The 24,364-nt window shown below is 44.0% G+C and overlaps 1 protein-coding gene across 1 annotated transcript in view; it reads left to right on the top strand.

Annotated features, from left to right (window-relative positions):
* ERCC4 (ERCC excision repair 4, endonuclease catalytic subunit) overlaps nucleotides 1-15,637 on the top strand; it is a 63,744-nt gene extending 48,107 nt beyond the window's left edge. Inside the window, exons 11-13 of the mRNA XM_044304795.1 lie at nucleotides 8,811-8,903; nucleotides 9,981-10,093; nucleotides 14,625-15,637. Coding sequence (XP_044160730.1) covers nucleotides 8,811-8,903; nucleotides 9,981-10,093; nucleotides 14,625-15,358 — 940 coding nt within the window. The 3' untranslated portion in view covers nucleotides 15,359-15,637. The remainder of the gene's footprint in view (nucleotides 1-8,810; nucleotides 8,904-9,980; nucleotides 10,094-14,624) is intronic.
* Nucleotides 15,638-24,364: the final 8,727 nt, after the last annotated feature.

Here is a 24,364-nt window from a genome sequence, read left to right on the forward strand (position 1 = left end):
AGAAAATATAATAAGATCTGGGAAGTCTTTTCCTCCTTTTTAGGGATCAATCCGGACCCCTTCTCTCCTCCAAATGTCTCTAGGGTCCTAGACTTTTTACAAGCTGGCTTGGATAAGGGGCTTAGGGCTTCCACCCTAAGAGTACATGTGGCAGCCTTGAGTTACTTCTTCGATTCCCAGCTGGCCCTGCACCCTTGGGTTAAAAGGTTTCTGTCAGCAGCCTCCAGGATCCGCCCTTCGATAAGACCTTTGTCCCCTCCTTGGGACCTAAACACGGTCTTGACGGCCCTGTCACAGAAGCCTTTTGAGCCCTTGTCAGACATACCCATAGACATGCTCTCCTTTAAGATGTCCTTTTTACTGGCCATTACTTCAGCTAGGAGAATCTCAGAGATTCAAGCTTTCTCGGCCTTTCCTCCTTATACCCAGGTCTTGGACGACAAGGTTATTATTAGGCCTCTCCCGTCCTTCCAGCCAAAGGTGGTTTCGGACTTCCATAGAAGTCAGGATGTTGTCCTTCCATCCTTTTGCCCTAATCCCTCTAATAGTTTAGAAAGGGAGTATCATTGCCTGGACGTCAAAAGATGTCTGCTTGCTTATTTAGAGTCTACCTCGGCTTGGAGGCTGGAAGAGAACCTCCTTATTCAGTTTTGGGGTAGGAATAAGGGGCGGAAAGTGTCCACGGCAGTCATTGCTAGATAGGTTAAAAGGGCCATTTCCGAAGCCTATTTAGCGCAGGGTCTCTCGCCCCCTTTGGGGTTCGGAGCCCACTCCACCCGAGCGGTAGCTACGTCCTGGGCCGAGAAGGCGGATGCCTCCCTGGCCCAGATCTGTAGAGCAGCAACTTGGAGCTCTCAACATACTTTTTTAAAGCATTACAGGCTCCAACTCCACACGGATTCCGCCTTTGGTAGGAAGGTACTTCAGGCGGTTGTCCCCCCCCTAGTTTCTCATTAATAGTCTATCTCGCATGGGGTGCTGTCATGGGTGAGGGGAAAACATTGCTTACCGGTAATTGTTTTTCTCGATGCCCATGACGGCACCCCCAAAATTTTCCCTTCCCTATAAAAAAACAAAAAACAAAAAAAAAAGGTGCTAATGGGCTTAGTTACCCTTTATTAGGTTATATGCGGAGTAGCCCGCTACTGCCTATAGGGTTCTGAGAGTTTCTCTCGAGTATTGAAGAGATATAATGTACTATATTGGATCTCTCTCTCTCTCTCTCTCTTTCTTACGTGTATTCACCTCCGGAGTACTGTTTATTACTATCACTGGTGCTTGGTGGGGGTGTGAACCTTTTATCTTCCCAGGTTTCCTGTCCCGGATGGGAGGTCCCTGGTCGCATGGGGTGCCGTCATGGGTATCGAGAAAAACAATTACCGGTAAGCAATGTTGTTTTCTTTAGTCAGGACAGAAGCCAACCTCCGGGACTTACCTCCGGACATCACTTCCCCGAGACTGACAGCCTGGGATAGGTTTTTATTTCCCCTGGAGGTCCCTTAGGCTAGGGGAAAACATGCCCTGGAATGGGGAGGTCCCTCTACCAAGCCTGCCTTTCCCAGTGCAATAAAATCCAGCCCATAAACTACTAAAGAAAATAGCTTCAGCAACTACTGTATATTTCCTGAAGCGAGCACCATTCTGGATCTTACTTACCTTCTGTTCACATTACCACATATTCCCCCCCTTCTCCAGACTAGAGGTCTGGGTATTTTCAGCCATTAAACAGAGTCTCCTGGACAACGCATCTGCGTTTCCCTGCAATTTCCCCGGCCTATGCTCAACCTTGAAATAAAAATTTTGCAGGGAGAGAAACCACCTGGTCACGCTTGCATTTTTCTCCCTGTTTCATCCAGGTTAACAGAGCATGATCTGTCACCAACACAAAGTTCCTACCCAGCAGATAATATTTAAGTGACTCCAGTGCCCATTTAATGGCCAGACACTCTTGTTCCACTATTGTGTAATTTTTTTTTCTGCTGGGGTCAGTTTTCTGCTTAGGTACATCACTGGGTGCTCCTCCTGATCTACCACTTGTGACCGGACCGCTCCCAAGCCTGTGTCAGACGCATCCATCTGGACCAGAAACTCTTTTCCGAAATCTGGGGAAATGAGCACTGGTTGTTGATAGAGGGAAGACTTTAGGCTCTGAAAGGCCTTTTCTGCCTCTGGAGTCCACTTCACCATTATTGACATAGGGTCAGTCAACGGTGCTGCAATTGAGGCAAAATTCTGTACGAACTGGCGGTAGTACCCAGTTATGCCAAGGAAGACCCTGACTTGTTTTTTTGTGAAGAGCTTAGGTCTTTATTGATCTGGGGTTTTAGCAGCCCTTTACCAGTAATGTAGCCCAGGTATTTTGCTTCCTCTAGACCTACCGCACACTTGGGGTTTATGGTCAGGCCAGCATCACAAAAGGAGTCTATCACGACCTGTACTTTCCAGAGGTGACTTTTCCAATCAGGTGAACAAATTACCACATCTTCAAGGTAAGCGGCGGCATAGTCATGATGTGGCCTCAAGATTAGGTCCATCAACCTCTGAAATGTAGCGGGGTCTCCATGTAACCAGAACTGCATCACTGTGTACTGGAACAGCCCCTCTGCAGTGGAGATTGCCATCTTTTCTTTAGCCTCATCTGACAATGGTATCTGCCAATAACCCTTTGTACGGTCAAGGGTCGAGATGTACCTTGCTTTCCCAAGCCTCTCAATCAGTTAATCTACTCTGGGCATGGGGTACGCGTCAAATTTTGACACCTCATTTAACTTCCAGAAATCATTGCAGAACCTCCAAGTCCCATTGGGCTTCAGGATTAATACAATAGGGCTCGACTACTCACTGGTAGATGACCCCTAACTCAAGCATGCGCCTGACCTCAGAGGGTACCGCTTTTCTGAGGGCTTCTGGTATCCTACAGGGCTTTAGATTCACCTTACTGTGGGGCCCAGTTCTCACGTAATGTTTTATCAGGTGGGTATGGCCTGGTAGGTCAGAAAACCTTCTTCTATTTTTCTGCAGAAGCTCCTTAACTTCTTGTTTCTGGTGTACTGACAGGGCCGCACTAATTTTTACTGGGGAAATTGGTTGCGACCCCCTCCTTAACTACGGTCTGTGTGGCCACCAATGACTTCCGATCTTTCCATGGCTTGATCAGATTTACGTGGTAAATCTGGAAGGGTTTTCTCCTTCCTGGTTGATGCACCTTATAGTTCACCTCACCTACTTTTTCCACAATCTCGTAGGGACCCTGCCACTTTGCCAGAAACTTACTCTCCACAGTGGGAACTAAAATCAGGACCCTATCCCCGGGAATAAAGCCCCTTACCCTGGGCGATCTGTTATAGACTCTGCTTGGAGTCTTCTGAGCTCTTTGCAGATGCTCTTTAACGATGGGCATCACGGTCGCTATCCGGTCTTGTATTTGTTCAATGATGCTTTTATAGGGCATACCCTCGGTCTCCCAGTTTTTTTTGGCCACATCTAATAAACCCCTTGGGTGATGGCCATATACCAACTGAAAGGGTTAAAACCCGGTAGAAGCCTGGGGCACCTCTCTGATCGAAAACATAAGGTAGGGTAGGAGGCAGTCCCAGTCACCTCTATCTTTTTCTACCACTTTCTTTAACAACTGCTTAAGGGGTTTTGTTGAATCTCTCAACTAAGCTGTCCTTTTTAGGGTGGTATACCGATGTACGTACTTGGGTGATTTTAAACTATTTGCATAACTCTTTCATGACCTTTGACATAAAGGGTGTACCCTGGTCTGTGAGAATTTCCTTTGGGATTGCTGTGCGGAAGAACATGTAAAATAACTCCCGGGCAACATTTTTGGATGCTATGTTTCGCCGGGGCACCACTTCCGGGTACCGAGTGGCATAGTCCAACACAACTAAAATATATTGGTGTCCCCTAGCTGACTTAACAATGGGACCAACCAAATCCATAGCAATTCTTTCAAAAGGTACCTCGATGGGAAGAGGCACCAAGGGACTCCGGAAGTGGGACGCTGGGGCACTTATCTGACAGGTGGGACACGAACCGCAGTATGATTTTACTTCCTCATACACTCCAGGCCAGTAAAACCTTTGTAGTACCCTCTCCTGTGTTTTGCTAGTCCTCGAGTGACCCCCAAATACTTGGCCATGTGCTAGGTCTAAGACCATACGTCTATAGTGTTTTGGTACTAGGAGCTGCTCCAGAATTTCGTTGTTGCATTTAATAACACAATACACTAAGTTTTTATTCATGGCAAAATGCGGAAATTTCCGGTCAGCTTCTGGTTCCTGTGGTACACCATCTTTGACGGTAACATTCGCTCGAGCATTCACGAGATTGGGGTCTCTCAATTGCCCCGTACCAAAGTTACCTCGAGACACGTCCAAGTTAAATACATTTTGCTCAGATGGGGAAAGGATCCTCTTCCCCCGCTAAGACCTGCAAGGGAAAGGGGGTGTAGTCACCATCATCATGACATGGCCCCACATATTCATTAGACATTTCAGTTAACATGATTTGTTCATTTTTCACCTTATCAACACCATTGTTTTCAATGGTCACTTCCTTTTAAACTATTGTGTTCAATGGGCAACTCATAGCAATGATTATTTAAAGGGGAAGACACAGCTAGCTGCAAAAGTTTTTCTTCCCCCACAACTTCCAAAATAATGGGAAGCCCCAGCCCAGTATTATGTCATGCATTAGTCTTTTGACTACCCTGACTTCATAGGTTAAAGTCCCAGCTGGATTCTCCAGCTTAACCCGAGCTACCGGGTATGATTTTGCATCCCCATGGATGCAGAGCACATTTATGCTTTTGTCCGGCACATAATTGCCAGCCACGAAGCTGGCATGCACCAAGGTGACCAGACTAAGGGAGTCCAACAAAGCCTTGACGGAGCAGTCATTTATCACCAGGGTACAGCTGCTTTATCACTTCCTCCATTGTATTCAAGGGACTTTGCACAGCTGCAGCAGCTTTCACCCAGGACATAAAGCGCAAAACTGCCACGCCATTCCCCTTAGCAACTTGCTATTGCCCGCATCCTCCACCAATTGTCAGGGATTGCTCTCTGAAGCTTGGCGGGGGTGACAGATTCTGGTGCAGACAACAGGATAAAGTTCAAATCAGATTCCACTTTTTTGTGGCACAAACAGCAGAAATACAGCCAGGTCCATAAATATTGGGACATCGACACAATTCTAAAATTTTTTACTCTATACACCACCACAATGGATTTGAAATGAAACGAACAGGACGTGCTTTAACTGCAGACTGTCAGCTTTAATTTGAGGTTATTTACATCAAAATCGGGTAAACGGTGTAGGAATTACAACAGTTTGCATATGTGCCTCCCACTTGTTAAGGGACCAAAAGTAATAGGACAATTGGCTTCTCAGCTGTTCCATGGCCAGGTGTGTGTTATTCCCTCATTGTCCCAATTACAATGAGCCGATAAAAGGTCTAGCGTTCATTTCAAGTGTGCTATTTGGATTTGGAAACTGTTGCTGTCACCTCTCAAGATGAGATCCAAAGAGCAGACACTATCAGTGAAGCAAGCAATCATTAGGCTGAAAAAACAAAACAAACCCATCAGAGAGAGAGAAAAAAACATTAGGCCTGGCCAAAACAACTGTTTGGAACATCCTTAAAAAGAAAGAACGCATCGGTGAGCTCAGCAACACCAAAAGACCTGGAAGACAACTAAATAGAACTGTGGTGGATGACCGAAGAATTATTTCACTGGTGAAGAAGACACACAGATCAAGAACCCTATCCAGGAGGTAGATGTATGTGTGTCAAAGTCAACAATCAAGAGAAGACTTCACCAGAGTGAATACAGAGGGTTGACCACAAGATGTAAACAATTGGTGAGCTTCAAAAACAGGAAGGCCAGATTAGAGTTTGCCAAACGACATCTAAAAAAAGCCTTCACAGTTCTGGAACAACATCATATGGACAGATGAGACCAAGAGCAACTTGTACCAAAATGATGGGGAGAGAAGAGTATAAAGAAGGAAAGGAACTGCTCATGATCCTAAACATACCACCTCATCAGTAAAGCATGGTGGTGGTAGTGTCATGGCGTGGGCATGTATGGCTGCCAATGGAACTGGTTATCTTGTATTTATTGATGATGTGACTGCTGACAAAAGCAGCAGGATGAATTCTGAAGTGTTTCGGGCAATATTATCTGCTCATATTCAGCCAAATGCTTCAGAACTCATTGGACGGCGCTTCACAGTGCAGATGGACAATGACCCAAAGCATACTGCAAAAGCAACCAAAGAGTTTTAAGAGAAAGAAGTGGAATGTTATGCAATGGCCAAGTCAATCACCTGACCTGAATCCGATTGAGCATGCATTTCACTTGCTGAAGACAAAACCGAAGGGAAAATGCCCCAAGAACAAGCAGGAACTGAAGACAGTTGCAGTAGAGGCCTGGCAGAGCATAACCAGGGATGAAACCCAACATCTGGTGATGTCTATGCGTTCCAGACTTCAGGCTGTAATTGACTGCAAAGGATTTGCAACCAAGTATTAAAAAGTGAAAGTTTGATTTATGATTATTATTCTCTCCCATTACTTTTGGTCCCTAACAAGTGGGAGGCACATATGCAAACTGTTGTAATTCCTACACCGCTCACCTGATTTGGATGTAAATACCCTCAAATTAAAGCTGACAGTCTGCAGGTAAAGCACATCGTGTTAGTTTCATTTCAAATACATCTATGGTGTATAGAGCCATAAATGTTAGAATTGTATCGATGTCCCAATATTTATGGATCTGACTGTAAATGGCCTTTACACTTTCGGCAACAAAAACCTAAAACAAATTCTTCTCATTTATTTCCCCTTAATGATCGCAGATGGCTACACCTGGAGATCCCTCAGGCTAGGGGAAAACATGCCCTGGAATGGGGTGGACTGGGGATGTCCCTCTACCAAGCTTACCTTACCCAGTCCAATAAAATCCAGCCCATAAACTGCTAAAGAAAATAGCTTCAGCAACTATATTTGCCCAAGCCAGCACCATTCTGGATCTTACTTATCTCACCCAGTTGAGTAACCTGGGTGAGATATACACCCTTTCCAGGACTTCACCATATACTTTCCTGTTCACACTACCACACCCCATAGTGACATAATAAATTTTAGCCTTAAAGGGGTTGTCCGGGTTCAGAGCTGAACCCGGACATACCCTTATTTTCACCCAGGCAAGCCCCCCTGAGGCTAGCATCGGAGCATCTCATGCTCTGATGGTCTTCCTTGTCCTGCGCTACATCGCGCAGGGCAAGGGTTCTTTTGTTTATCATAACACGCTGCCGTCAGAAACTTCCGTGTTTACTGACTAGGGCAGCGCTAAATTCTGCCCATCAGTGTCGGTGAAGTCACCGGGCTTCCTGGCAAAAAATGCCTTTGCCCTGCACGATTTAGCGCAGGGCAAAGGAAAGCATCGGAGCATGAACTACTCCGATGCTCAAGTCAGGGGGGCTGCCTGGGTGAAAATGGAGGACCCCTTTAAGGACCAATAATATATTCCCCCTTTGTTCCAGCAGTCATAACTTCACATTCTCCTCTAGACTAAGGCTACTTATACACACTCGCGTTTTGTGCGGCTCCGTCATGGGCGGATCCGTTCAGATAATACGACCGTCTGCATCCATTCTGAACGGATCCATTTGTATTATCTTTAACATAGCCAAGACGGATCCGTCTTGAACACCATTGAAAGGCAATGGAGGACGGATCCGTTTTCTATTGTGCCAGATTGGCACAATAGAAAAGTTTCATCAGACGGACGCAAACACGCTGCATTTTGGTGTCTGTCTCCAAAGAGGAATGGAGACTGAACGGAGGCAAACTGATGCATTCTGAATGGATCCTTTTCCATTCAGAATGCAAACTGATCCATTTTGGACCGCTTGTGAGAGCCCTGAACGGATCTCACAAACGGAAAGCCAAAACACAAGTGTGAAAGTAGACTAGCATGGAATTGGGGGGGGGGGGGTGTCAGTCAGTTTCTTTAGCTGCTCATATCTTTACTTTGGTACCAGCTAGAGATATGGGTTTGTATTGGACATTTCAAGCTTTCATACAATACCAGAATTACAGCATTCTCTTCAGTACATAGGAAAATATCACTGTTAGAAATCAGGATGCTGTGAATGCTTTTACCAGCAATTATTTCCGACTCTATTTCTAACTGTGATATCTCCTTGGACTTTAGCTGCCAGCTTTCAAACAAGACCAGTTGTATGTTTCTAGCTGCTACCATTGAGGAGATATCAGCATCTAAAGAAGCCCTCCCTTGTCAACCTTCTGCCAGAGCCCAGCTCGGACGGAACAGTTAGGTGGTGATAGGAGTTGTCTCACCTCAGTGGCATTTATCATGTAGACAAGGCACTTACTAATGTAATATAAGTGTCCATATTGCCTCCTTTGCTGGCTTGATGAATTTTTTTCTTGAATACACTGCTCATTTCCAGGGGTTACTACCACCCTGTAATTCAGCAGCAGGAAAAAGCGCTGGCCACCAGAAAGGCCGGTTCCTTTGCCTATAGTGTTCAAGCATGGCCACCGCTGCTGGATTGCAGCATGGTCGTAACACCTGGAAACGAACAGTGTATAATGGGATTGAAAAATGAATCAAGCCAGCCAAGGAGGCAATATGGACATTCACAATACATTAGTAAGTGTCTGAAATGAGACAACCCCTTTAATGAATATTATTTTGTCACTGAAAGTGGTATTTTATTTTCCCATTTTTATTTTATATTAACTTTTTTTTAATCTTTCTAAATTTTAGAGTTTATTTTCTTATCTATGGTGGATCCACAGAAGAGCAGAGATACCTCACTTCACTCAGGAAGGAAAAAGAAGCATTTGAGAAGCTGATTAGGTAACAGTGTGACTACTAACCAAGGGAAACTTATCTTGACTACATTCACACAATGCTCCATTAGTAACAGACATTTTTTCACTGATGCCTTTCTTAGAAACGGTCGTTAAAACCGCCCCCTTCAATTATATGGGGGCTGTCAAAAAACGGACGTGTGAATAGCCCCATAGACTACCACTGATCTTAAAACGGACATGTGACGGCCATTAAAGAAAACATCAGTCACGTCCATCCTTCAGTGTCGTGTGAGTGTAGACTTGGGGTAGAGTAAATGGAGATAAAGGAAGATGCTTAAACGTCTAATGTGTATTGGAGTGTGCCAAACTCTCCCCCCAACTGCAGATGCCAGGAAAGTGCAGATCGGGCATGTTAAATCTTAGCATGTGAAATGCTGACAGATGCCCTTTCAAAGTAGAGTAGAGAAATACAATCTGCAATCTTTATTACATTATTTATGTTCAGACCCCCTGATATTCAATTTTCAACCTGCTCCTAGTTTCAGTTCGGATGCGGATGTATCCCTCCCAGTAATACATGCTGGATGTGAGATCTGTGTGTCCAGAATGGCACAGCTTCATTTTCCTTTCTACAAGCCATAAGGGATCTCCTCTCCCTTGTACCGACTATCACTGATGCTGAGGCGTGTGTGATTCCCACCCCTGTTATACACAGCTTATGTGATTCTTCCCTTGCAAACTGCCTTGCGTGCGCTTTCCTCCCTATCTTCATCCTCTGTGAGCTGCCCTCCTTCTCTACTCTTTGATGCTTCGTCCTCTTCACTTTCTGATCTGCTGTGTACAACCTCCTGCTCTTAACCCTGAGAGAAGGGAAGGGCTGAAGGGATAGAGCCAACAAAGCCAGGAGCAATGCTCTGACGGGTTTATTTCACATTCAGCAGCAGCTAGGTGAAAGACTTGCATACACTCTGCAAAAGCAAAATTGTTAAACATTTTTAATAAAAACTATTAAAAAAGTTCCCCAATTCTGCATTTAGAAAGTAAATGGTGGGGGAAAAAAATCAGCGCAAAGGCGTCGATAACCTTTAATGTTAAAATATTTTGTCATGCATGTTTTCAGGGAGAAGGCCAGCATGGTAATCCCTGAGGAAAGAGAAGGAAGAGATGACACAAACTTGGATCTTCAGAGAGATGTTACTCCTGCCTCTAATGTCACCGATACCCGTAAAGCTGGTAGGTAGTAGTGTGAAATTCCATCGCTGCTTTACTAGGTTGTGTAAATAATTTTTAAGCCCATTTTTTTCACCATATAAATGTGATGTTGGCTCTTTAGCTCTCAGGTGGTTATCTCACGTTTCCAACAAAGAAATTGTAAGTGCAAATAGAACAAGTTCTGTAAAAGGAATTTTAATCTGGTCACCTTATCACTAACTGTTTTCTCCAGGTATATTATTAACCATTTCAGTGCATTACAACTGTAAGGGTCTCTTTTACATGGTCCAGTTATCCGGAGCAAACAATTATGTAAAGGTGCCTCCAATTACCTGATGCAGTCATTAATTTAGCACCCAAAATCTCATTTCTGGACACCAGATCATCCTGTAAAAACAGGGATCAGTAGCCCAGAAACAATGAATCTGTATGAAAACAAGCAATCACAACAGTCATCACTTTTCCCCTTACAGTATGTATGTAATGCAGCTGTCACCTCCTCCAATGAGCAGGCAGTTATGGGGAATGAACAGTTTGTTTCTGATAATTGCTTGCTCAGCCCTTGTCAAGTGATCCTAAGATGACTACACAAATATTACTAATTTCTGGTAATGTCTATAAATGGGGGCTACAGTTTTGAAAGTGTTGGGTTTTGATGTTTTTCCGTTCATCCTAAATAGCGCTGATCAATGCCATAATACTGTATATCTTTGTAAAAGTTGGCTCCAAGTTTTTTGTTGTTTTTTAAAGTGTACAGTGCATTCGGAAAGTCCTCAGACCCTTACACTTTTTTTTTTTTTTTTTACATACGTTATGTTGCGGCCTTCATCTTAAATGAAAAAAAAAAGGTTTTCTCCTATCAATCTGCACTCAATTCCCCATAATAACAAAGTGAAAACGCAATTTTAGAATTGTTTGCAATTGTATTAAAAAAGAACTAAAATTTCACATGAACACACGTATTTAGTTTTGGGGGCCCTCCCATTTCTCTTGACCAGGAACCCAATGGTCACTATGGCTGAGCTCCAAAGATCCTTGGTGCAAATGGCAGAATTTTCCAAAAGGTCAGTCATCACTGCAGCCGTCCACCAATCTGAGCTTTATGGCAGAGCGGCCAGAAAGATCCCTTTCCTCAGTAAAAAAAAAAAAAAAAAAAAAAAGGACTCTCAAAGAAACAAGATTCTCTGGTCTAATGAAACTAAGACTAAACTTTTCAGCCTTAATTCTAATCATCATGTCTGAATCAAACCATTCACTTCTCGTCACCTGCTCAATACCATCCCTACAGTGGAGCATGGTGGTGGCAGCATCATGCTATGGGGATAGGGAGACTGGTCAGGGGTGAGGGAAAGCTGAGTGGAGCAAAGTACAAAGATTTTCTTAGTGAAAACTTGATCCAGAATGCTCTGGACTTTAGACTGAGCTGAAGGTTTACCTTCCAACAAGACAATGATCCTAAGCACACAGCTGAGATAACACAGGAGTGGCTTAGGGACAACTCTGTGACTGTGTTTGCGTGTCCTTGACTTAAACACAATAGAATATCTCTGGAGAGATCTGAAAATTGGCTGTCCACCAATGGTCCCCGACCTAACAGAGCATGAGAGGATCTACATGAGAAGGACAGCAGAAAATCCCCAAATCCAGATGTGCAAACCTTGTGGCCTCATACCCAAGAAGACTGGAGGCTGTAATCGCTGCCTCAACTAAGTCCTGAGTAAAGGGTCTGAATACTTATGTCAATGCAAGATTTTAGTTTCTCCTTTTTAATAAATTAGCAAAGATCTCTATAACCTTCTGTTTTTACTTTCTCATTATGGGGTACAGAGTGCAGGATGATGGGGGAAAATGTGAATTTATTTTTGTACAAGGCCACCACATAACAAATTGTAAAAAAAAAAAGTGAAAGGGTCTGAAGAATTTCCAAATTTACTGTATCTGTACTTCAATAATTTTTTTTATAAGTCATAGCAACATATCAAAAGTTTTGATTGGTTTGGGTCCATGTGCCGTAACTGATCGTTAACACAAGGAGGAAGAAGAGTTCACATAGATCGCTGTCTTTGCTGTAGTAAGGGGTCTAGAGAAGGACTCATAGACCATCTATTGAGCCCGTCTTCTGTAAAGAGGAGAGACTGCTCTTCTTTCTCCTCGTTTTAGTGATTGGTGGGGGACTTAGCACCCTGAACTCCCACCAATCAAACCTTTCATATATTGCGAAGACATATCAAAAATGACTAAGTACAGGAACATTTTAAAGTGCATTTTTATTCAATTACGTTATTATTAATTACAAGAAGACATAAAATGGTAATAAATAAAACACAGAACCCCTGGTAACAAGTACACAGCTCTGACATTGAAAGCTAGGTTTCTCTCTATTTTTCTTATACTGATATACAAATCCCCTGATTCCCTTCTTGTAGCCGTGCAGTGGCTAACTGCTCTCATGGTATATATTAGTAAAAACATGTATTCCTCATAAAATAAGCTTTGTCAAACATCTTATCTTAGACTTCTGTGTTGTGTTGTTTCTCTTTTATTCCTACTGGAATTGTATCGGTAAAGTAATAACTGGTTGGTTGTTACCATTGTTACCAAAGAACAGAGCCAGACCGTAGAAGTAATTTCTATTTTGATGTATTGAGTAAGGTTAAACTTGGCCCACCACACCCATCATGCATTTTTTCGAACAGCTTGACGGTGTCATACTGTGTAGGGACAGGTCATATTGATGAGGAGAATGGTAACACACCCAAATATTTACTAGACTTTCCAGAAGGACTAACAGAGGAACGGCACAATGCAGAGATATTTAAAAAAAAAAAAAATTGCTCTGGTATTATTTCATGGGAAATACAAATATTTAATAAAGTACACACGTCACGAGAGCTGACAGGCAGCTTAATGATAGGAATTATGGGTGTCTCCTGCTCCTACTATGTACAGTTTAGGAGATTATTGAAGAGATTTATTATTGAGTTCAATGGAATATCTCACTGATGAGGGTGTTAGGCAGCCATAATTTTATCTTGTTTTTCAGTATGGCCTATCCTTGGGCAATGATGGTCAGATCAGTGGGCCCCAATTGATCAACATGGCAAAGGGTCCACTGTTGCTCCATCGCTGTAATACTAACACAGTAATGCTATGTATAAGGTGATACTGAGTACTTCTGATTGGCTGAAGTACTCGTATTACGCTGCAGCTACTTATTACTCTGCAGCTACTGCTAGATCAAAGGGGGCAGAAATACTATGAGTTGTATCACTAGGGGTACAGCCACACGGTCAGGTTTCCTGATGCTGTTTTGGAAGCCAAAATCAGGGATGAATTCAAAAAAAGAGAAGTTGTATCCATCCTTTTACACTCACATTTTATGGTCCACTACTGATTTTTATTTTTATTTTTCCATCCAAAACTATATCCAGAAACCTGATTATGTGGCTATACCTTAAAGGCACCTACACACCTTCAATAGCTGCCTCCTGACTCCATATACATACATGCTTAGTGTGTGTTTCCAGTGGGGAGAGAGGTGGGAGCCACTGCCAGACACATCTGGCCTCGGCTTATCTGGTCGTTAAAATTGAAGGCACCCAATCCTTCTTTCCACTGACATCATCTTTAAAGGGGAGAGTCTGGAATTCCTGATACACAATAGTCTTCCGGTTCTGCCAAAATGTCATGTTTGCCCAACAATAGTGTATATGGGCTGTAAAGGGGTTGTCTCGCTTCAGCAAGTGGCATTTATCATGTAGAGAAAGTTAACTCAAGGCACTTACTAATGTATTATTATCCATCTTGCTCCCTTTGCTCGCAAGATTAATTTTTCCATCACATTATACACTGCTCAATTCCATGGTTACGATCACCCTGCAATCCATCAGTGGTGGTCGTGCTTGCACACTATAGGAAAAATCACCGGCCTTTCCGGTAGCTGGGACCGTGGGAACTAGGGATTTTCCTATAGTGTGCAAGCACGGCCACCGCAGGTGGATTTTATGGTAGTCATAACCATGGAGACGAGGACTAAACACTAGAATCAACGAACCCATGGGCTGCCTGCATGTGCCATCTAGAGAACTATAACCATACTGTGAAGGGAATTGTATAATTTGTGCCAGTTATCTGGCATATAATGGTCGCACATTGCGTATTTGCACTAAAATGTATGACTTTTTACTTACAAGAGAAAAAAACGCGAGTCCCAGGAGACCTCTGGATATCATACCAAAATTTTGAGGCCAGTTGAAGCTCTTTTGATTTGGGTCGAATTTATTCATACCCAAATCAATTCTTCCAACCAATTTGTTAGAATACGAACCAATATGAATTTCAAGGAATTTGCTCATCTCTGTTCATAAGTATACTCCAAATGTCTCATTGCAAATTGCCAAAAATTTGGAACAGTGATTACCCAGCAAATGCCCTCTTGTTGGCTGGACTGTGAGGTGCATGCCTATTATAGGTTCATCATGGTATTTGCGTGGTTTTATTTCCTATGTACTGCACCCTGAAAGTGAGTGATGTGATTGTCTTTGATTTCCAGGAGGCCAGCAGCGGAAGAACGTGCAGCACAACATCATTGTGGACATGAGGGAATTCCGCAGTGAGTTACCATCTCTGATCCACAGACGCGGCATTGACATAGAACCTGTCACTCTAGAAGTGGGAGATTATATCCTGACGCCAGACATATGTGTAGAGAGAAAAAGCGTGAGTGACCTGATTGGCTCATTGAACAATGGACGTCTCTACACGCAGTGCGTTTCCATGTGCCGATACTACAAGCGGCCCATTCTTCTGATAGAATTTGACCCCAACAAGCCATTCTCTCTCACGTCTCGAAGTTCAATCCACCAGGAAATTTCTGTGAATGACATCACCTCAAAAATCACCCTCCTCACTCTGCACTTTCCTAGACTTCGTATTCTGTGGTGTCCGTCACCTTATGCCACCGCAGAACTGTTTGAGGAGCTGAAGCAGAACCGGCCACAACCTGATGCTGCGACCGCCATGGCTATTACTGCTGACTCGGAAACCATCCCAGAATCTGAGAAATATAATCCAGGCCCTCAGGACTTCCTTCTCAAAATGCCAGGGGTTAATGCCAAAAATTGTCGAGCCATAATGAATCATGTAAAGAACATAGCAGAGCTGACAACGCTATCTCTAGAGAGGTTGTCTGAGATTCTCGGGAACTCTAACACAGCAAAACAACTTTATGAATTCATTCACACGTCTTACGCCGAGGCAGTTTCCCAGGGGAAAGCCAAACGTTGATGTATTCTTACAGAGAATATTTATTTTTTTAATATTTGTAGCTGTTCTTACTTTTCATCATCTAACGGCTGATGACAAATATTTTATTCCTATGTAAATAATGAGATTCTGTCCTAATTACAGTATGTATCATTTGTAAACTTGCTAATATAGATGCAAAAATAATACGATTTTCTCATTAACAGCACAGTTAAAAGGGTTTTACTAGATTTTTGAACTGATGACCGATCCTCTGGATAGTATTCCAATCAAAGTTGACGGCAGCATATCCATTAGAAGATCTTTATTCGTAATGGGTCCACAGAAAAATTTACAAAAAAGCCAAAGAAAGTGCAATGTTTTGATTACATAGTAGTCTGCTTGAAAAAGACTACTATGTAGTCAAAATGTTGCACTTTTCTTTGGCTTTTTTGTACATTTTTCTATGGACCCATTACGAATAAAGATCTTCTAATGGATATGCTGCCGTCAACTTTGATTGGAATACCGATCTAATGACCACCGTGGATTTGGGGTCACGGATGGGCTGATGCATTCCTGAGGAAGTCTACATGGTACGTTGGTGCTGCTCTCAACTAGTGTTTTTTTCCTGCTATTCGATCCTCTGGATAGGTCATTAGTATTTGATCAATGGGGGTCCAGGACCCCCACCAATCAGCTTTTTGAGAGAGCACTGGTGCTCACAGATGAGCTGCCATACTAGTCACGGCCACTATACAATGTACGACTTGTGCTTGGTGAGCAGGGAGAAGGCCGCATCACTACTGTGAACGCCAGTGCCGTCTCAAACAGCTGATCGGCGGGGGACCCCCACTAATCAGATACTGCTGATCTATCAGTTAAAATATCATTAGTTAAAACATATCTCAGAAAATCCTTTTAACCTAAAGTCTGCAGCGTAGGCTATGTTCACATCACTTTTGGAGTAAAAGCTTCTGGCATGTACGCCAAAGGTATCAACGTATACAGTCGTTTTTTTTTTTTTTTGTTTTTTTTGCGGTATGGAATAGCAAAGTTAGACTATACTATTCCATACAGTAAGGAAAAGCATGGTATATCTTTTTTTATATACAAATGAAGTCTATATATGCATGACTACACAGTGGGATATGTTGCAGTCTTCAAATGGAGCTATACATCAGGAGATCCTCTAGACCAGTGTTGGCGAACCTATGGCACGGGTGCCAGAGGTGGCACTCAGAGCCCTCTCTGTGGGCACCCACACCCTGGAAAAAGTCTATGGTGTACCATATGCCTTAGACTTTTCCTGCCATTCATCAGTGCAGGGCGCACTATGAACAGCACAGGCAGCGCATTGAATGTAGGCAGGTTATTATAGCTAAATGATAAAGTACATGGAAGATATACTATATTGGACTGTTGTATTCAGGGTAAATTGCTGTGTTGGCACTTTGCGATAAATAAGTGGGTTTTGGGTTACAGTTTGGGCACTCTGTCTTAAAAAGGTTGACCATCACTGCTCTAGACTTAATACCTCAGACAGGGGCTGAAGAAGAGATGTGAACACAGCCTTACAGAAATGCAGTTTCCAAACAAAGCTGCAGAAGACTAGGAAAAATAGATTTTATGCAACTCCACAGTAAAGCTGGCAATGAGATAGTTGTCAGCCTAACACGTGTTCGGGCGACAGCTATTTATATAGTGAATGGGGAGAGGAGCCAGAGAGCCACCGTCAGACAAATCTGGCAGCGGCTTATCACCTGAGAACAAAAGGATCTGGCAGTTAACCTCCAATGTGCCCATTCCTTATGTCCCTCGACATCAGATGTCGAAAGGCATCAGATGCTCGGCCGAAACCCGCCAAAATCAGTGGCTTCAGTTGATACAAGTCTAATGTGTATGGCCAGGTTAAAGTGGGTGTTCACTCAGTTTATATTGATGTCCCATCCACAGGATAGGCCATCAATAAGTGATTTGGTGGAGTCCTGCTGATCAGCCATTTGGGAGTAGCTATGGCGCTGGAACTACACAGCACCATCGATTGCGCAGTAGACAGAACTGGTTAATGCAACATCAGTGGGAGCAGCGCTGCAGTAACCGTCCACTATACAATGGATGGCACTATGAAGTGCGTGCATCGGAGCTACTACAGAACAGCTGATTGAGCTTGGGTGCGGGTTGAACCCCCGACGATAAGATATTGATTGCACATATGGTGGGATTGCCCTGGTGTGGCCTCTATGGCATGATATATTTGTGCTGTACAACCACCTTTGCCGGTCTAATATACCTCCTTCACCCTCAATAGCATTACTTTCTGTTTTTCCGGGTCGGATACGGCAGATCAAGAAAGGCATTCTCAGATTTTTCTTATTGGCAATGAGACAAATAATACCACGCAGATGGAGATCAACTGAGAGCCTTCAGAGGATTACCTGGGTAACTGCCCTAGATGAATTGGCCTGCATAGAGGAATTGTGAGCTAAGGAACAGGGCACTGGATCAATTTATGCTAGGTCTTGGGAACCAAGTTTCGCATAGCTATACACTTCTCGGGTTGTTTGGCCAATGGCGTGGTGGCTTAACTATTTCCACACTTGGTCATCTCCCTTGGTCCAAGGATGGGCTCTCCCTCCCCACCCTATCAACCTATTGTTCCTGTCTTGGCTCTGTGTACGTCCACTAACTTTTACGATGTACAATCTTCATAGTTGTCTTAGACATCTGATTCTTATTATCTCCAATGTTCTTTGATACCTCAATGACAACACTCGACAGTTTGTAATGTTGTATTGCTTTATTGCTCAAATACTTCAATAAACAAAGATTGAACCATAAAGGGAATCTGTCTCCAGTGACCTCCCTATCAATCTGTTTTCAGACAAATAGCTGTGGTTCACCTGATTAAAATCTTGTTTTTCTTTTGTTGAGCCGAGGCTCCGTTCCCAAGTTATGCTACTTTATCTTAATATGCAAATTAGACCTTTTGAGCTCCGCTCCTTTCTGTGGCCATCCCCTCCCTCACTGCTTTGATTGACAGGACCAGGCAGGGAGGAGCTTGGCCACAGAAAGGAGTGGAGCTTGGGTACAACAAGAGCAATAGCGACGCCCTCATTGTACCAAAAGTTTAAGTTGCATATTAAGAAAAAGAATCATAACTCTGAAACGGAGCCTCAGATCAACAAAAGCGTTTTAATCAGGTAACCACAGCTATGTGACGGCTCAGCCAATCAGCCTTAACGGTCTTGTAAAATTGTCGTCCTCTGCTCAATCCAGGTGCCAGGTTAGATAAATATTACTGCACATACATGTTTACCTGATCTCCATAAAAATCCCTTTTCTTTCCCGATGTAGTGCTGCACGCAGTAGAGTAATACCTATTTAAAGGTATTACAACAACTTATCCTCTAGCCACAGGATAAATTAATTAGGGGATAAGTTGTTGTGATGGGATAACCCCCTTAAATGATTAGAAATTTGTGTAAATGGGCTGAGTTTAAAGAATATGGTGCTTTTTAAAGGAAATCTGTCACCTGGATATTCACTATTGAAGTAAAGCGATGGCCTAATAGCACTTAGTGCCTTATTTCAAGATGTGCCTTTGTTCCAGCAATAGATGTTTTCTATCCTCTGAAAATCCAGTTTGGTATGCAAATGAGGCAGTAAGGTGCCCAGAGGGGCGTCACTCTTGCAGGAAGGTTCCGCTTGTGAGATCCGTTCAGGGCTCTCACAAGCGGTCCAAAGCGGATCAGTTTTGCCCTAATACATTCTAAATGGATAAGGATCCGCTCAGAATGCATCAGTTTGCCTCCGTTCAGCCTCCATTCCGCTCTGGAGGCGGACACCAAAACGCTACTTGCAGCGTTTTGGTGTCCGCCTGACGATGCGGAGGCAAACGGATCCGTCCTGACACACAATGTAAGTCAATGTGGACGGATCCGTTTTCACTGACACAATATGGCACAATAGAAAACAGATCCGTCCCCCATTCACTTTCATTGGTGTTCAAGACGGATACGTTTTGGCTATGTTACAGATAATACAAACAGTTTGCCTCCGCATCGTCAGGCGGACACCAAAACGCTGCAAGTAGCGTTTTGGTGTCCGCCTCCAGAGCGGAACAGAGGCAAACTGATGAATTCTGAGCAGATCCTTTTCCATTCAGAATGCATTCGTGCAAAACTGATCTGTTTTGGACCGCTTGTGAGAGCCCTGAAACGGATCTCACAAACGGAAACCAAAACGCCAGTGTGGAAGTAGCCTAAGTCTGTGCTTCTTGTTACTGTGTTTTTTTTACTTTGGGAATAGTTTGGGTTGCAGGAAATTACCGTAGTTCCTCTTAGGCCTCTTTCACACAATCATATTTGTAATGTATATGGTGTGCATTTTATGTACTGGAATCCGCTGCCAAGGTAAATGAATAGGCCTTAAAGTTCTGTCAGTACTAGAAATCAGCAACATATCCTAATCTTGTGCGTATTTGCTTCCAAATATGCCCATAAGGGTCCATTCACACATCCGCAATTCCATTCCGCATTTCGTGGAACGGAATTGCGGACCCATACATTTCTATGGGACCGCACGATGTACGGCCCCGATCCGGAATTGCGGACCCGCACTTCCGGGTCCGCAATTCCGATCCTGAAAAAAATAGAACATGTCCTATTTTTGTCTGCAATAGCGGACAAGAATATGCATATTTCTCTTAGTGTCGGCAATGTGCGGTCTGCAAAGTGCGGAACGCACATTGCCGCTGTCCCTGTTTTGCGGATCCGTGGATCCGCAAAACACACACGGATGTGTTAATGGACCCTAATAGTCTGTGGGAGTGCATCAAAAAAGCAGGAAGGTAGGACTATGCATGTAAGTAAATCTGGATGAAATACTGAAGCATTACTGATGACAATCTCGATGGCATATCATCCTGAATCCGTGTGTATTCTGGAGTAAGAATATGGACGGATTCCAATACTCTCATGTGAACGAAGCAATGCTAGGGATCAGCTGCTGGAGGCGATACCAACTATGTCCAGTGCAGTGGACTTTATCTCTGATGCCTCCGCTGACGCATTGAGGCTTTCCGCTAGGGCGGCTGCACTCTCCAATTCAGCCAGAAGGTCGTTATGGTTGAAAGGGTGGAAGGGCGATGTAGCTTCAAAATCTAAGCTTTGTGCCTTACCTTGCCAAGGGGGTTTTCTATTTGGATCAGCCTTAGATGACATTTTAGATAAGGCATCCGATAGGAAAAAAGGTTTTCCAGCACCGTCCTTTCCTAAACAGGGGAAGCCATTTCGGAGTAATGAAAGAAGGAAGGCTTTTGGGGATCAAAAGAAAAGGAGGGATTGGAGATCTGATAAATCAAAAAGTGTGCTGTTTAAATCCAGACCTCAAACATCAAGTTCCACTCAACAATGACGCCAGACCCCAGGTGGGCGGTCGTCTTTCTTTATTTTTTCCAGCCTGGCGAAATATTACCGCAAGCGCTTGGGTAAAGGATATTATAAAGGAAGGCTATCGCCTAGACTTCAAGAGACTACCGCCCAGAACTTTCAAAGTTACTTCATTAAACCAAAATTCTCCAAAACAGGTGGCACTTTTGGAGGAAATAAACAGCCTCCTGGAAAAGGCAGTCCTTGTTCCAGTCCCAAAGGACGAACAAGGAGAGGGATTTTATTCAACCCTATTTCTGGTCCCCAAGCCCCCAGTTCAGACTGATTATAAATTTGAAGGGTCTCAACCAGTATCTGTCCTATCAGAAATTCAGGATGGAGTCCATCTCCTCCACGGTCCTCCATCTGTTCCCCAACTGTGTGATGGCCTCAATAGACATAAAAGATGCCTACTACCACGTGCCCATTCATCCCTTGTCCCAAAGATACCTGAGGGTGGCAGTGAAGATGGGGGAATCAATTGTTCATTTACAGTTCAGAGCTCTTCCTTTTGGGGTATCACAGGCGCCGAGGCTCTTCACAAAGCTGATGGCGGAGGTGATGGCAGAAGTAAGGAGGTCGGACATCATTATAGTCTCATACCTGGACGACCTTCTCTTGGTAGGGCAGTCCCCAGAGCAGTTGAAATCTCACATACAGAAGGTCCTGGGGATCCTGACGAGCCTGGGCTGGCTAATAAATTGGGACAAATCATCCCTGATTCCAACATCCAGATGTGTTTTCCTAGGCATCCTGTTAGACTCTCAGACTCAGAAGTCTTATCTTCCAGCAGACAAGAAGGAGGGGATTCAGCAAAAGATCAGGTCTTTCAGCAAGATCAAGGAAGTCCCCTTAAGAAAAGCGATGTCTATTCTGGTTCTGATGACGGCCTGTATTCCAGCAGTGAGGTGGGCCCAATTCAGGTCCAGAATACTGCAATGGCTCATTCTGTCCAAATGGGATGGGAGGTCGCTATCCCTAGATCACAAGATTGTGGTCCCGGGGTCAGTAACCCGATCCCTAGCTTGGTGGCTAAAGGCTTCGAACCTCGATCAGGGGGTAGAGTGGGTGAGACACGACCCATTAATAATAACCACCGATGCAAGCCCTTGGGGATGGGGGGCCCATTCAGTTTTGGGGTTTTTCCAAGGTCCTTGGTCAAAAGACCAGAGTGCTCAGTCCCAAAATGCCAGGGAGTTAAGAGCGGTCCTGTGCGCACTAGAGAAGAGTCTCCCCTTTTTGTCTCAAAAACATGTCAGGATCCTATCAGACAACGCCTCGGTGGTGGCTTATATAAACAAACAAGGGGGGACAAGATCCTATCAACTAATGGAGCTGGCATCCAGGATTTTCTTGTTAATGCAGGGGAAAGCTCTGTCTCTCTCAGCGGTTCATCTGAAAGGCTCAGAGAATCACCAGGCGGACTTTCTCAGCAGACACAGATTCAGTCAGGCGAATTGGTGTCTGAATCAAGAAGTGTTTCACCAAATACAGGCCCTATGGGGATCTCCTACGATAGATCTGTTCGCCTCGGTGGAAAACAAAAAGTGCAAAAAGTTATTTTCTCTCAGCAGGGAGGATCAGTCGATAGGCACAGATGCGCTCTCACAGACGTGGGGGAAGGGCCTAGTCTATGCGTTTCCTCCCATCAGCCTATTGCCCAGAGTGATCCAGAAGATCAGGGGGGAGCAGGCGACTGTGATTCTAATAGCACCTTTTTGGCCAAGAAGAGTCTGGTTTGCTTGGTTGAGGAGACTATCGATAGCAGATCCCTGGGTGCTTCCAGAAAGACAGGACCTATTATATCAGGGCCCTCTACATCATCCGGAAGTCAAGAATCTCCACCTGACAGCTTGGATTTTGAGAGGTCTTTCTTCAGGTCTAGGGGCCTATCAGAACAGGTCATCGGGACTCTCCTAGCTAGTAGGAAAAAAGTCACCTCCGATATCTATCTGAGGGTATGGAAAGCCTTCCTTCGGTTTGCAGGTCCAGGCTTAGACTTGAACTCGCCCAACATCCCGTTAATTTTGAACTTTTTGCAGGAGGGCCTGAACAAAAAGCTTAAACCCAGCACTCTCAAGGTGCAGGTCTCGGCACTGAGTGTCCTGTTTGACTTTCGTTTGGCTACTCATCCTTGGGTCAAAAGGTTCATTAGGGGGTCCTCTAGACTTTGTCCTATAGTTAGATCTAAGTCAGCCCCATGGGACCTTAACCTGGTTCTTTCTGCTCTAACCAAGGCTCCGTTCGAGCCTCTGGGGGACATCCCCTTAAAGATGCTGTCCTATAAGACTGTATTTTTAGTGGCCATTACATCTGCCAGACGTGTTGGAGAGCTGTCCTCTTTGTCCTCTTCCCCTCCATATACCCAGATTCTGGAGGATAGGATTGTTTTCAGACCAGACCCTGCGTTCCTGCCCAAAGTAGTGTCGGTGTTTCATAGGTCTCAGGAGATAGTTCTCCCTTCCTTTTGTCAGGACCCAAAGAATGAAGGAGAGAAATCCTTTCATACTTTAGATGTTAGAAGGTGTGTCTGTGAGTATTTAGAATCTACGAAGGACTTTAGAAAGACCCCGCAACTCTTTGTTCAATTTCAGGGTCAGAACAGGGGCTCCAAGGTTACAAGCCGTACCTTAGCCAGATGGATCAAGAGAGCGATAGGTTTGGCATATTCACTATCAGATTGTCAGGTCCCTTCGGATTTTTCAGCCCATTCCACCAGGGCAGTAGCCTCTTCCTGGGCAGAAAAAGGGTGCGCTACCATAGAACAGATCTGTAGGGCTGCAACGTGGAGTTCCCCCTCTACGTTTTACAAACACTACAGGTTGGACCTTTCATCTGTGCGGGATATGTCCTTTGGGAGAAAGGTGCTGCAGGCTGCAGTCCCTCCCTAATAGTTATCTAGTCTAGTCTCTCACAGGTGCTGTCATGGGGCGTAATGGAAATACTTCAATTACTCTTACCGGTAATATGTTTTCCATGAGCCCATGACAGCACCTACATAATTCCCTCCCTTAATTAAAAAAAAAAAAAAAAAAAAAAAATATTTTTTTACTTATATATAAAGAATAATGGAAAAAAGAGAAGTCTACTCTTTAGTATGGTGCCAAAGAAGAGATATGCCTGGCATATATTTGGCGCAGAGTTTTTTGTCTATTATGTTTTCTCGCCTATGTTGTTAGTTCTCACTATATATAGGTGCGTTGCTGGTCCCAGGAATCTTGTCAAATACTGAAGGTAGAAGGCACGGGACCAATTTAAAGATCTGGGAAGTTCCTGTTTCCTGTCCGGAGGGAGGAGGATCTCTCACAGGTGCTGTCATGGGCTCATGGAAAACATATTACCGGTAAGAGTAATTGAAGTATTTTCCACTAACTTGCGACAAAAAATAAAAAATTCTAGGAACTCGCCGTGCCCCTCACGGAATACCTTGGGGTGTCTTCTTTCCAAAATGGGGTCACTTGTGGCGTAGTTATACTGCCCTGGCAATTTAGGGGCCCAAATGTGTAAGAAGTACCTTGCAATCAAAATCTGTAAAAAATGGCCGGTGAAATCCGAAAGGTGCACTTTGGAATGTGTGCCCCTTTGCCCACCTTGGCTGCAAAAAAGTGTCACACAT

Source organism: Bufo gargarizans, chromosome 8 (assembly GCF_014858855.1).
Source record: "Bufo gargarizans isolate SCDJY-AF-19 chromosome 8, ASM1485885v1, whole genome shotgun sequence".
NCBI lineage: Eukaryota > Metazoa > Chordata > Amphibia > Anura > Bufonidae > Bufo > Bufo gargarizans.